Below are 13,913 nucleotides of genomic sequence, written 5' to 3' on the forward strand. Positions count from 1 at the left end.
AGAAAGCGGAGAGAGCAATCCTCGACAGCCCAGAGGAACGTCCTGGATATCAATGACAAAATATAAGAGGTCTTAAGCTGAAAATCATAAAAGATAAGTAAACAAGCAAGGGCTACCCATCTTACTCACTCCCACCTTTACCTCACCAGATACTTGTTGTCATTTCAACATTTCCTTTCGAGATTCGCCACCAGATATTAGAACGTCTTTTTAACACACATTTGCAGGGAGATTTTAATTATGCATGGGATTACATTTGTAACTTCATAGAACCCCAAGGAGAAATTCTATGTCTTGGCGAGTAAAAGTTTTAGATGGAAATTCTCTACTACACCACCTTTGCGGGAATCGTTATACGCACTCTACTATTTGCAATACAACTATGCATTGTGGCACCTGCAATGTGGAATTCCGGTTGGAAAATTCCAATTACTGTAATATTCTGCCTAATTATCATCTTTATAATAGAATTAATAGTTACTGGAAAACTTTTGCCAATTATCTACTACACCCCCTTTGCGGGAATTGTTATATGCACTCTACTGTTTGCAATACAACTGTGCATTGTGGCACCTGCAATGTGGAATTCCGGTTAGAAAATTCCAATTGCTGTAATATTCCACCTAATTATCATCTTTATAATAGAATTAATAATTTCTGGAAAACTTTTGCCAAAGTTAACACTAAAGTTACTGTAGCCACCCATTCAATGACATTTATGCAAAGAAAAATGTTGCTTTTATATTAACGCTTCTGGTAAAGTAAGCAACACCTGGTGGAGGCAGACTAGTATTACAATCCATTAAAATGGCTAACAGGTATCAAACTCTACTGGCATGGTTATGGCCTATAGTACCCCTACTAATAATGGTAATCTTAACACTCATATTCAAACCCTGTATTCTAAACCTTCTTGTAAAATTTGTCTCTTCTGGCCTAGAAGCAATCAGACTTTAAATGGTGCTGCAGGCAGAACCATACATGGACACGCCTTTAGCTGCTGTCCCCACTCGATGCCCCTTTTCAGCAGGAAGTAGCCAGAAAGAGCCATTATCCAACACCCTCTAACAGCAATTAGGGTTACTACTCCTGAGGGGAGAAATAATACAGGAGCTAAAAATAAATTATTTAAGCACCTAGTGAGGGTAAGGGAGTTCTCAGTAAGATTTTCCTTTTATTAAAAAGCAGCTCCCAAATCATTTCTTGTCTAGCAGAAGCAGCCTAAAAAATCAAGTTGCAAGAATAGATAAGCAAGCTGGAAGCTTGCAAAGGTGAATGCCAGCAGCTGTGCCAATAGAAAGGGGACACTTGGAAGCCAGGTATATTAAACATGGAGGTTCCCTCTTCCCTTTTCTTTGTTACCATGTGTGCAACAAAAAAGCAGGCAATATGGTGCTGGCCAGGTGGAGACCCCATCTGCATAATAAAATATTAGGGTGGGATGGCCAGCACTTCCCATGCTATGTAAATGGCACAACTGGTCCAACCAATCTACTTTGTCTGATGTAAATCAGACACAACTTCCTCAAACTCATCTGTAAAACCAACCTCATCTTGCCCCAAACCCAGAAACCCATTCAGGACCCCTTCCTCTGCAAGAGGAAGCTCTCTTCCTTCTTTTAGCCATTAAACTTCTGCTCTTAACTCACTCCTTGTGTGTCCATGTCTTCAATTTTCTTGGCATGAGACAATGAACCTCTGGTATTATCCCAGACAAATGATAATGCTTCAGTGGTCCTCTCCTTGGCGGAAGATGGCACCATGTGATTAATAGTGGGGAGGTGGATTTTCAAAGGAAGGACATTCTGTCTTTTCTATCTTTCTCTCCCTCTCTCTTTCTCTCTCTCACACACACCTGTTTACATTCTTTTAGGCAGAAGATGATATTCTTCATTCTGTGCTTATATAACAGTTAGTGTCCTGTATATATCCTTAATTTCATTGTCATCTCTGTTTTCCTTATTTGCCTATAAATATCTTGAAGCCAAATCATGTATCTTATTCACTTTGGTAGCCCTGGCATCAAGCATAGTGTCTGGTATCCAATAAGTATCAATAAAATTTGAATGTCCACAATAGGCAAATAAATGAAAGAAATGGTGTGTGTCAGTAGGGGGTGCAAAGGACAGGGAGAAGACATAATGAAACAGAATTTAAAGATAAAGCTAAAATCAAAGAAACTGACAGTTCCATTTGAGACTGGAAAAAAAGAGCAGAGAAACTCTCTGAGTATCAGGATATCTGATATAGTGAGCATGAAGTATGACCCCTGCTACAGAGGGTCAGAGCAAGGGAAATATGACAACATCTTTCAAAGAAATGGAGCTCACGTAAAACTGAAATACTTTTTTACACGTGTGTGTGTGCGTGCATGAGCAAGGTGAGGCTTAACATTTATACTCAAACAATTAGTCTTTCTTATTTTGAAATAAGGAAATAAGTATGAACTGGTTGTCTCTTCATAACAGATAAGTATTCCTGGTTAGCATTTGTTCACTCACTAGTTTTGTTTGAATATTGGTGAGGAGAAAATTGAGTTAAAATTTGGGTTTATGTCTGTCATTGTTGATTTATTCCGTGTTTAAAGGAAAAAACAACAAAATAAGTATTAAAATAAAATATGCACTCAAAGATTTTATTTTGAAACCAGCTACCTTCATACACCCTGAGACTTCATTATGGGGTTTGCCTTTATGCACTAATGAGTAAAATACATGGGATAAATCAGTAGCACCTGTGACAAAAGAGTCTGCGCACCACAGCAAATCAGTGAACTCCTGTTGACAATTGAGGGGTATAAAAAAAAGCTGTATCCTTTGCTTCACCATGATCCATTGAGTCATCATTCTGCCTAGTTTTCTGAGACATGTCTAAGACTATTTGGCTAGTCTAGTAAATGGTAATTTACAGCCCCGTGCTTTTGCTGAAGTCAGTATCAGGCAAACCAAGAGATCCCCAATGAACACATATCATAAATGACAGTGAAATGCTTTTTTAAAACAAATATTCATTACTTTAAATGCTTACATTTAGGAAACTCAAGTTCGCTTTTTTATAATGGTTAGGTTTTCCATATTATCATAAAAATCAACTTTCCAATTAATATTTCTCCCTTTTTTTCCCAAGAAGTCAATAGCTCTTCATATCCAGCATCATGAGTCATCTTTGGGGACAGGAGTAACTGTTAGGCAGGAAAAGCACACTCTAGAAGAAACAAAGTATGTTAGGTCTTCAGGCTTTACTCAGGTTCAAGATAGATGTATATATGCCATTTTTCCAACTGTATACATAGAATTCTTAGCTAATCCAAGATAAGTAGAACAGATCACTAGGTTCTTCAAATAATTGCAATTTATCAGTCTAGTATTCATTCTATTCTCTGTAATAAAATTCTGGATAAATCAAGGCTTTCAAATTCAGTTAAAAAAAGCCGTAAGTCCGTAGGGGTGGTATCCCTTGGAATTTGATTCAACAGTACATTTTTAATATGTCTTTTAAAAGGAAAAAGAATTTTAAAATCACCAGGAGGAAAAGCAGAGCATAAGACATTCACTGGATCCAGTCACATGTGTAAATGCCCTTTACCAAGTCAATACTATTAGAGAGATCAGTGGTTGTGGCAGAAACTGTTTCTGCTTAGAAGGGAGGCAAGCCCAGTTCTAGTGTCCTCAGCACAGGCACAAACTCATAGCATAATGCCAGGCAAGTCATTTAACTCCCCAGAGTCTCATTCCCTTCATTGACAAAATGGGAAGATTGAACCAGTTGATTTCTCATGATTAACTATTTTCGTATCCAGTGAATTTTCAACTTGTCAGCTACTCAATTGCCGTCTGCTTTTCTTCTCTGTCTTCCATCACCATTTAAACGACCTCCCATGTGTATCTCATGACTGACTGATTGTTCCTTCAGCCACTCTTGGTGACGTACTCAACACAGTGCAGAGATAAGATACACTAGGCAAGACTAAGCGAGACTGGCCAGCGCACTCACCCAGGGAAGTCAGACAGAGTCTGTTTCCACCGCAGCACAGCAGTGAGCACAGCTAGGCAGAATTCCAGCAGAGTGCAAATCAGCATCAGAGACAGAGTTCCCTGAAAGTCAAGAAATAAAATATCGGTGGTGCTTGGGTCAGCCAAAGCTTTCATGCCTAGCTGAGAGGTGACCACAGAGAAGAAGACCACCTCAACCGTTAGAGAATGAAGTAACACCACCATCAGGAAAACAAAACTGCTCCTCCTCACAAATGTCTTAACTCAACTCCTTCACTCATTCATTTTCTTGAGAAGGGAAGATGAGTAGTAACTAAATCAACTAATCCACTTCATCCTCGTTTCTTACTTCTTTGAGATGTAGATAGTTCTGATGACATTGTTCACTCAGTAAGAGAGCAGAGTGGTGTAATAACTACCAGGACTGAGAATCAGCAGCTCCGTTCTAGTCTCACCTTTACTGCTGAGTAGCTGTGTAAGCCTGGACAAGTCTCTCTCTTTCTCTGGCTCCTGTTTTCTCATGTATCAGACATGCATACTAACATTTATTTCTCAGAGATTTGTGAGGATCAAGGAGGTTTTGACTGTGTAAGCCCTTTGTAAAATTCGGTATTGACATCCCTGTCTATGTCTCTGAACCCGTTTGGATGTTTTTTTATTTTTATTGTTGTTTATTTATGTATTTGGTGGCTTTAAGACTTGGAAACCGTGAAGGTAGTAAACTGTCAGAGTTGCTAATCACCAACATCAACTCACAAGGATGGGTTCTACCATTTCTGTCCTGAGACATTCTTTGTGTAGAACTGGCCATCTGATAATAAAGGGAGATAATTTGATCACATGAACTTTTGTTTTGTGGTATTTACACACAGTTAAAGAGAAGGTACACCTTGTGTCCATTACCTTAGAAATTGTTCCAGCAAGCAAGCTCAACAGAAGCTCTCTTATTTCCAATGTAAAATCATCCCATCATCTTTATCACTACCAAATTTCTCTCAAATTTCTCTCCAGAATTTTTCCCAAGGTGGAATTGGCTGTGCCCGGTGTTAATTTGTGCCGATTACTGTCAGCCTCATTTGCATGCGCTTTTTCCTCATTATACCATTACCTTGGGAGGAAGGCCTACTTTATAATGGGTGCTGTACAAGCATGACTTTGACCAGACCTTTCTATGCGTCCATCTTCCAGCTGAATTCTTGGCTGATCTCATTTTTATGATTGCAGGACAATAAATATTCTGCAACTTTTTTACTTTTATGTTGCCTGTTTTCCTCTCAGTATGTTGCTGACCGTGCACATACCCCTTAATCTTTCAACTTCAGACATACTATTTCTGTTAGCCAAACTTAATTATTTTTCTTCTTCCAAACAGAGAATTCTCCTGCAATAATTATCAGTTACATTCTCCATCTCCCTGTATTTCTTTTTTTTTTTTTTGAAATGGAGTCTCGCTCTGTCGCCCAGGCAGGAGTGCAGTGGCGCGATCTCGGCTCACTGCAAGCTCCGCCTCCCGGGTTCACGCCATTCTCCTGCCTCAGCCTCCTGAGTAGCTGGGACCACAGGTGCCCGCCACTTCGCCCTGCTAATTTTTTGTATTTTTAGTAGAGACGGGGTTTCACCGTGTTAGCCAGGATGGTCTCCATCTCCTGACCCCCTGACTCCCTGTATTTCTTATCTCCTGATTTAATGTATCACACTTCTTTCAGCTATAACAAAAAGCAATAATAATGTTACTGTCTCACCTGATCAGTGTTATTCATTATTGTAATCATTAGAAGGAGAAGCCCTTACCATCTAACCCCCTATTTCCTATTCTGTTTCTTTGTTTTTAGTCTGATGTCTTTTAGACCAAACTGACCCCCTACCGCACACACATACCACGTTTCCTTGTTGGCATTTTCTGATCACCCGGGTCTTTCTGCTCTGTTTGCCAATCTGAATTCACCACTCTATGTACCAACATTCTCAGTTTGACAAACTTGTAATTTATGCCTCCAAAATTAGATTAGTTTAATAATTAAGAAACTCTACAAACAATAAGTTTTAGTTTTTCATCATCAACCTTATTTGACATTTTCAATTCCACTCTATTAGTATGTAATCCCCTTAATCTCATCCATGCAGTCCCCCTTTGATTTACATAACCTTGGCCTTCCTCCATATGCCCAAACCAGAATCAACAGAGAGATTTTCAAAGGAAGGAATAATAAGAAATCAAGGCTTTCAGAAACCTCATAAAATTAGAACACCCCATCTAAAAATGCTTACAGCCAGACTGGCTTTGGCTTTATAGCAGTCCGTGGTGTAAGGCGAATTATAGTCATCATAAGAAAGAAGTCTGGTTGGTATATTCCTTTTGTCCAACTCACACTGCAGTGAGGCAGGATTTAATGCAGCCAGGTTGACAGACAGGAGAATGAAACCCACCAGGGCAGACAGAGCACTCAGAATGCTTCCAGCCAGGCTGCTATGCACCTGAAAGAGACATGCTGGGTAAAGATCATTCCCAATGAGCTACGAATTTCTCTTACCCCTTTTTGCCATTACATTGCAAGTTATTCCCTTATCTGTCTCCCTCAGGAAGGCTGGGAAGGATCATTTTTTGCTGTATGCCTCTCCATTGTCCAGCAAAATTCTCAGAATCTGCAACATAAAACGTGGCTGAATGAATGAATATATGAACTGGTTCCCCTTAAACAGGACCTCAGTGGTGTGGTAGAGAATGTTACTCTCCTAAACTCTTTCCCTGGCACAGATAGCAGGGCCTCCACTAGGCTTGCCTGGAAAATTACTATGAGTGTGACCAAAAGCAAAGATGACAATGTACCAGATGCAGTTTCTCTCTTGGCCAACTCAGAAATCCCTCATGCGAGCATCAACCATACAGAAAAGGTAGATGATGTATTAGCATGGTGCAAAAGTAATTTCGGTTTTCAGCACTACTTTCAATGGCAAAACTGCAATTATATTTGCACCAACCTAATAGCTCACTCTTGAGTGCCCATTGCCTCTCTCAAAAGCACACCTCTTAAAGATGAGTGAGGGGATGGTTCTGAGTCTCAGGCAGACCCTGGAACCTGGGCAGGCATATGATTGGCCACATTGAGTCCAGTATGGGGTGGCTGTGGGCAGAGGTCTAGGTGCAGGCCCAAGGATGGTGTAATGTGTGGGAGGCAGTGGGAAGTACAGGAAAAAGGTCTAGATTGCATGTCAGAAAATTGAGGTCACAGTATAGACCTGACCCAGCTTGTTCCCTTGGGTACTCAGTTTCTTGGTTTTAGTTCCCACTCTGGTTCTCATTTCTACGTTTATGAAACAAAGGGAGTAAATAAACTGACTTCAGAAGTGACTTCCTTTACTCCAACTCACACAGAAAAGAGAATTGAGCTAAGAGCATTCTGAAAGCTATAGTTACAGGTAGGCAGGCTCCAGGGCACACCCCACAGCCGTACAGTAGAGAGTTATTTAATCCCATATGGGCACTTCTTTTAGGAACTCACCAGTTGATGCTCTGGGACCCCAATTTCCCAACATAATGACTGACTCTATACTCCTGGGCCTCCTGGTAGCCAGTAGTAGTCTTGATGCCTAGAGTACATATTTCTTAGAATAAGCTAGATTTGTCTTGAGATGGCACTCCTCTTCAGTCTCAAAAAGGGCTGGTACTATGTGTGACAAGAGTAGAACTCACTAAAGCCTCGATGTTTCTGGTGAGTGTGAGCCCACCCCGAGACTACATCCTGCATCCTTGAGCTTCCTGCGTGTTCATTGTGGGATTGTTCTCTGTAGTAAGAGGCCCATATATTTCCCCCTAAAAGTTTGAAAACATTACTCTTGTACGAGGCTACTCAGTATGGTTGCCAGTAGCCACATGGGCAACCTATATTTGAAGTAAAATTAATTAAAATTTAAAATTCAGTTGCACTATCCATATTTCACATTGTTGATAGCCACATGTGACTGCTACGTTGTACAGTACAGCTGTAGTGCATTTCCATCATCATAGAAAGTTACATTTCATTTCCATCATAGACAGTTATATTGCACAGCACAGATCTAGTGGTCTGGATTGTAACTGAGGGTTCCAAATAATAATGAAATACCAACAAGGGAAATAAAGAACTGGCATTTTTCTGGGCATTCTCTCTGACTTCCTCGTTGGCTTTGGGAGATTTTTGTAGCCAGAGCTTCCAAATTGAGTTTCTGTGCAATTAAATGATAGGACATTCTCTCATATAATCTCCAACATCAATCCTTTGAGGGATATAGGATTAAGTGAAGACTTAATGAAACTTTACAGATAAGAAACACTTCTTGTTATAATCCAGCTTTTCTCTCCCTGCCAGTTCCAACTCTAGTTTTTGCTGGAATAAGGGATAAAGGCAGGTAAAGCATTTTTTTTTCTTAGCCAATACAAATGACTAAGGACAACTTTTAGGGTGCAAGAATTTATACTCAAACAAAATAAAAGTATTATCTTTCTAGTGAGATAGATGAAACAATGAGAGATAGTACTGCACATAAACAGCATATTGACTCATTTTTTTCAAGGGTGGTAACACTTGGGCTTAAACAGTGAACCCCAACAAATAGGCCTCTTTGTAACACTGTCAGCTCCCTTGCCATTGAAAACCTAAATTTGAAGGCCAATTGTCACCAAAAGAGCATCATAAATAAGCACAATTTTTCTGTGATAGATTCTTGGATACTGGCTGAAAGGATATTATAATTCCTTGAATGCAGACTTTGATGTAGGGTGCAATAATTGGAGAAATGTGCTCTGAACAAGGATACAGAGGTTCCAGGCCTGGCTCCTAACTCTAGCAACTGACTGCTCTGGAACTGAATTTTCAACTTTTCAAAGTAGAAAGACTGACCTTAATGAGTTCTAAGTTTCATTTCGATCCATTGGGTTGTGGGTTACAGTTATACTCACCAAAAGCTTGGTTAGTTAACCTTTTCTCTGTGATAATTGATAGAAAGCCAGAGATGACAAACTAAGATAAAAGAGAAAATGATGAGGTCAGTTTCCATGTAGAGAGTAATTGCGACGTTACTACCACAATATTTATAGAAAACTCTCATGGGAAAGACCCTGGGGAACAAGTTGATCGATGAGGTAATATCCATTTAAAGACATAGATTTATCCTGTTTGCCCCTATAGTTTTCAGATAGCAACAGAAAAAAAAAGATAGCAGAAATATATCCAAATACACAAAGTGAGTATCTTAACGGCCAGGAAATAATATTCGTTTTCTTAATGAAATGAGAAAATTTTGGTTTAAGATGTTCTTTAGAGAAGGACATGAAAACAATGGTATGGAAAGAGAAAAGAACTGGAGAGAATCATGTGGTTTATGTCCATCGTTATATTGATGTGATGTATCACATTTGATTATATATGTTGAACCATCCTTGTATTTCTGAAATAAATCTCACTTGATCATGGTGAATGATCCTTTTAATATGTGGTTGAATTCAGTTTGCTAGGATCTTGTTGAAGATTTTTGCATCAATGTTCATTAGGGATATTAACCTGCAGATTTCTTGTAATGTTTTTGTCTGGCTTTGATATCAAGATAATGCTGGCCTTATAAAATGAGTTTGGAAATATTCCCTCCTCTTCAATTTTTTGGAAGAGCAGAAAAGTGTTGTTACTAGTCTTCTTTAAAAGAAAATAAAAGATGGGAAAAGCTAACAGATATAGGTCAGAGACATGGATCTTACATTGCTGGCTCCCCAGGCTGAGGTAAAATGGTCAAGGAGAACAGAAGGAAAGACAAGAATGGATGGCAGAAACTTTCAAGGTTGTGTTTACAAAATGAAAGAAATTTTTTTTCATCCTCTAGAGTATTCATGATCTACAGATTTAGAGCCATTAAGGAACAGAAGAAAGGGGGACAAACACCAAAGAAATATTGTGATTCCTGTAACCCAGGCATTTAGTTACTTGTCTATATAGACAAATGCCAAGTCTATAAAATATGGACTAGATGCCTCTTCAAAGGTGGACTGTGCTTAGTGACTTGCTCTTAAAGAATAGGTTATAGAAAGAGGAGGGAAAGAAGTAGTAACTTTACAGAGGAGAAAGCAATAGTAACTTTAGTAGTTAGTAGTAGTAACTTTACAGAGGAGAAACCTTTACAGAGGAGAAACCAACAGTGGTCTGTTGACTGTCTTTCCTCCCACAACCTTCCTTTTTTCCCCATTTTGGCTTCAGTAAGCTCCATGATCAAGGTAAATTGTGTCAGTGACAACATGCTGATATTTTTCTGATGTTTAGACTTGGGTGTATTTTTGGCTGATGATAGCAGAGGTAAAGCACCATTTTCTGAACATCAGAAAAATATCAGACAAACCCCAATTTAGGAATATTCTGTAAAAATCTCAGCCAGTACTACTTCAAACTACCAAAGTCCTCAAGCAAAAGGAAAATCTGAGCAAGTCTAGAGGAGCCTGAGACATCATGACCAAATGTAATGCAGTGTAATGTAGTAGCCTTCCATGGATCTTGACATAGAAAAATATCATTTGTGGAAAACCGGTGAGATCCAAATCCAAATGAAACTTCTGTTAATAAAAAAAGACAAATGGATGTGATAGATAAACAGGTGAACTTCCTGATGCATCGAATAAACAAATGTAAAACAAGAGCTAATAACGGGTACTGAGGTGCAGGAAGTTGAAGGAAAAAATATCTATTAAGGAGAAGCTTAATTATGAGAAAGCCTCAATCTAAGAGAAAGCAGTTCTTTGAGAAAAGGACTACTAAGTCCTTTTGAAACCCCAGAGCTGCAGCTATTTCAGAGGGATTTCCAGCCCACCACTGGAACACAGACATCTGCTCAGCCTTCCCTGGGAATCCGTCAATGCAGTAAAAGCATTTTCAAAATGCTCAGAGGTGTAAGTTCCCCTTCCTCCATGGTCCCACAAGCATCTATCTGTGTGGTTTCTCTGTGAGTGTATGATGTTTTCCACTGATGCTTTTTTTTTTTAATATAAAAGTTCCTTCCCAACTTTATCCTAATTCATGAATGTTTTGCCTAAACCCGGAGAGAAGTCACTAGCTTCATCATAGCTCAAGATGATAAGGTGAAAAATAAGATGATCTTCAAAAGAAATGCATATTTGAGTCTGATGAGAAATTGATCTAAAATCAGGAACCCCCTGCCATCCTACCCCACTCCATCCTCCCTGAACTACACACACAAGAGAACAAGTTTCACCATTGACTCCTTGCTCCCAGCAGATCAAACATAGCAAGGTGGCAGGTGTAGCGTTTAAGCTATTGACATCTCCCTCCCCTCTTCGCCCCATGCTTCCCTCCTCAGAAACTACTCACCAACAAGGGTCCTATGAATGGGTAAGCAGACTTCAACAGCATAGAAATCACTTGGGTAAAATTTGGAGAGAAGGAAGCAGATGCCAAAATGATTCCCAAGCTCAATACCTTCACACCACACAAGATCTGAATAATCTGTGGGAAGAGAAAAGAAGATCGAGGATTAAAACCAGCATTTACAAAGACATGGCCAGGCTGGGCACGGTGGCTCATGCCTGTAATCCCAGCACTTTGGGAGGCCAAGGTGGGTGGATCACCTGAGGTCAGGAGTTCGAGACCAGCCTGGCCAACACGGTGAAACCCCATCTCTACTAAAAATACAAAAATCAGCCAGGTATGGTGGTGTGCACCTATAATCTCAGCTACTCTGGAGGCTGAGACAGGAGAATCACTTGAACCAGGAGATGGAGGTTGCAGTGAGCTGAGATTGTGGCATTGCACTCCAGACTGGGTGACAGAGTGAGACTCCGTGTGAAAAACAAATAAACAAACAAACAAAACAGGACTTTTTTGCCTCTCCCATGGCGCTAAAGCATTATCACCTTCTGCAAGATCCCAGTGAGGATACAAACCCTGTGGAAACTCTGCAGTGAGAAACAAGAAAAGACACCCTGGAGGGTGTGCGGCTCTGCCACAGAAGCCACAGTCTCGGGTGTCTGGCAGATGCTCAGGAAGGCTTCTGCATTTCTGCCTCTCAGGCCCTGGTGTGCTCACGGCTCCTGCTTCCAGCTCACAGCAAGTGCTGGGATTTCCTTTCCCAGTTCTCAGGACTTCTGAGTCCATGACTAGTAACTCTCTTTCTACCTCTCTGAGAACAGGGGGCATCTGGAAGCCCTCACTTTCTCTGGAGGATTGACGGTGCAGAAGTCCCTCCCCTCATCTCCCAGATTCCACTGGACATGGAGTTTGCCCCTCTGGTCACCTCCTTGGAAACTGCAGTTCACAAACCAAAAGCTGAAGTTCTGGAAGCTCTTTCATTTTTTACTTTTATTTTAAGTTCAAGGGTAAAAGTGCAGGTTTGTGACATAAGTAAACTTGCGTCATGGGGGTTTGTTGTACAGATTATTTCATCACCCAGGTATTAAGCCTAGTACCATTAGTTATTTTCCTGATCCTCTCCCTCCTCCCATCATCCACCCCCAGAAAAGCCCCAGTGCGCATGGCCCCTTCTACGTGTCCGTATGTTCTCATCATTGAGGAGGCCATCACCCTAGCAAACTAACAGGGACAAGAAAACCAAGTACTGCGCGCTCTCATGTTCTAACGCAGGGCTCTGTCTTAAGGCGTAGTTCCCTCCTGGGACGTCCCGCCTCAGGAGATTCACAGCTCTAAATACATTTACTAAGAAGTTTCTAGACCTTATGTCACATTGAGCACTCACAGAAACCCCACGTGATGTACACGAAGGCAAGGAAACCAAGTCCCACCAGCCCTGAAATCCAGTCCAGCGGAGGTGCCTCACCTCAGATCACATAAGGTGCAGAGGGCATTCTAGAAACCAAAACTCTGCGTTTCCCTCCCAGCTCCAAGATAGATCCCTTCTTTCTCTCCTCCTTCATGCAATACAGCTTCTTTAATAAACTCTGGATGAGAGGAAAACAGACAAACAAAAAGGTGAATATATTTCCATTCTCAAAAAGGTAAGGAGGAAAAGAGGGAGAGAGTATATTTTTTCTGTTATTTGTAGTAAGTGGAAAAATTGCTGCAAAAGAATCAGTGTGGATTATTAAGCATGCAGTGTGAATACAGAAAAATGTATATACATGTATAATTATTTACCACATTACTTTTGTAAAAGAAAATATATAGAAGCACTTATTGCACCAATATAAAGGGACAACAACAGAAAATCAGTTTCCTCATCTCAGAATAAGGGCAAAAAACATTTCTAAGACAACCTTCTTGTGGAAAAAGTTCTGGGACAGTTTCTCCAAGTGGCTCTACTGCAAAGTCCCTCTGCGCAAAACTTAAGGGTCTCCACACTCACAATGGATGACCAGTCCCAAGGCATACATCATCTCTTGGCACTTCCCCCAACCCCTCTCCAACATGTTCTGAAGTAGATTTACCCCAATAACTTTGACTTCTGCCTGTAGACGTTTCTTCAGGCTATCCTGCCCCTGGTTGGTGGGTTTGGGTTTCTCTGCTTGGGAAAAGCTGATGACATTTGATGGGAGCAGTATCATGGTCTCATTGGGAACAGGTTGTGATGTCATGATGGTGTTGCCAACTATGGAAGAAAAAATAGATTCAGCTCTTAAAAAGTACAGAGCTCCCAGGTTCTGGCTGCAAAACTGGTAAGTCAGTTTCTGCCAGTTAGTCCAGACTTGGCCTGTCTGTTAGAGAAAGAAACTGATAGTATGGAACAGTGAAAACCACACAACCTTGGTTTCCTGAGGATTTTTCCATGTTTGGCACAGTCCATTATAGATAATAAACACATCACAGGGTGGCAGCAACATGAATCTTGAGAGGCCCCAATGTCCAGAGGCAAAGGGTCACACAAAATTTGCAATATGCAGCAATGTCCCTTTGCCCAGTCCTACTGACAACAACTGTATTGCTATTTATTTGATGA

The 13,913-nt window shown here is 40.5% G+C and overlaps 1 protein-coding gene across 2 annotated transcripts; it reads right to left on the reverse strand.

The window, feature by feature from the left end:
- Positions 1 to 2,990: 2,990 nt before the first annotated feature.
- LOC108541344 (membrane-spanning 4-domains subfamily A member 6E) lies at positions 2,991 to 13,620 on the reverse strand. Of its 2 annotated transcripts, XM_017890842.1 has the most exons (5): positions 13,405 to 13,565; positions 11,336 to 11,470; positions 8,938 to 8,989; positions 6,261 to 6,472; positions 3,990 to 4,094 (listed from the first exon to the last, which is right to left on the reverse strand). In XM_017890842.1, exons 1-5 carry the CDS (start codon positions 13,549 to 13,551, stop codon positions 3,990 to 3,992), a joined length of 651 nt encoding a protein of 216 aa, XP_017746331.1. In that variant the 5' UTR covers positions 13,552 to 13,565. The 2 variants fall into 2 exon arrangements, with proteins under 2 accessions (XP_017746330.1, XP_017746331.1); XM_017890841.1 differs by lacking the exons at positions 8,938 to 8,989; positions 11,336 to 11,470 and adding an exon at positions 2,991 to 3,181 and having other exon boundaries at positions 3,994 to 4,094; positions 6,261 to 6,467; positions 13,405 to 13,620.
- Between the last annotated feature and the right edge of the window lie 293 nt (positions 13,621 to 13,913).

Source organism: Rhinopithecus bieti, unplaced genomic scaffold (assembly GCF_001698545.2).
Source record: "Rhinopithecus bieti isolate Rb0 unplaced genomic scaffold, ASM169854v2 scaffold_19722, whole genome shotgun sequence".
NCBI lineage: Eukaryota > Metazoa > Chordata > Mammalia > Primates > Cercopithecidae > Rhinopithecus > Rhinopithecus bieti.

Coding starts and splice junctions, on each gene's coding strand:
- LOC108541344 (XM_017890842.1), bottom strand. CDS start 13,551: ATGACATCACAACCTGTTCCCAATGAGACCATGATACTGCTCCCATCA. Junction 6,473..8,937: donor AGAGAAAAGGTTAACTAACC/AAGCTTTTGGTG, acceptor CAGCATGTCTCT/TTCAGGTGCATAGCAGCCTG. Junction 4,095..6,260: donor AAGCCAAAGCCAGTCTGGCT/GTAAGCATTTTT, acceptor CTTGACTTTCAG/GGAACTCTGTCTCTGATGCT.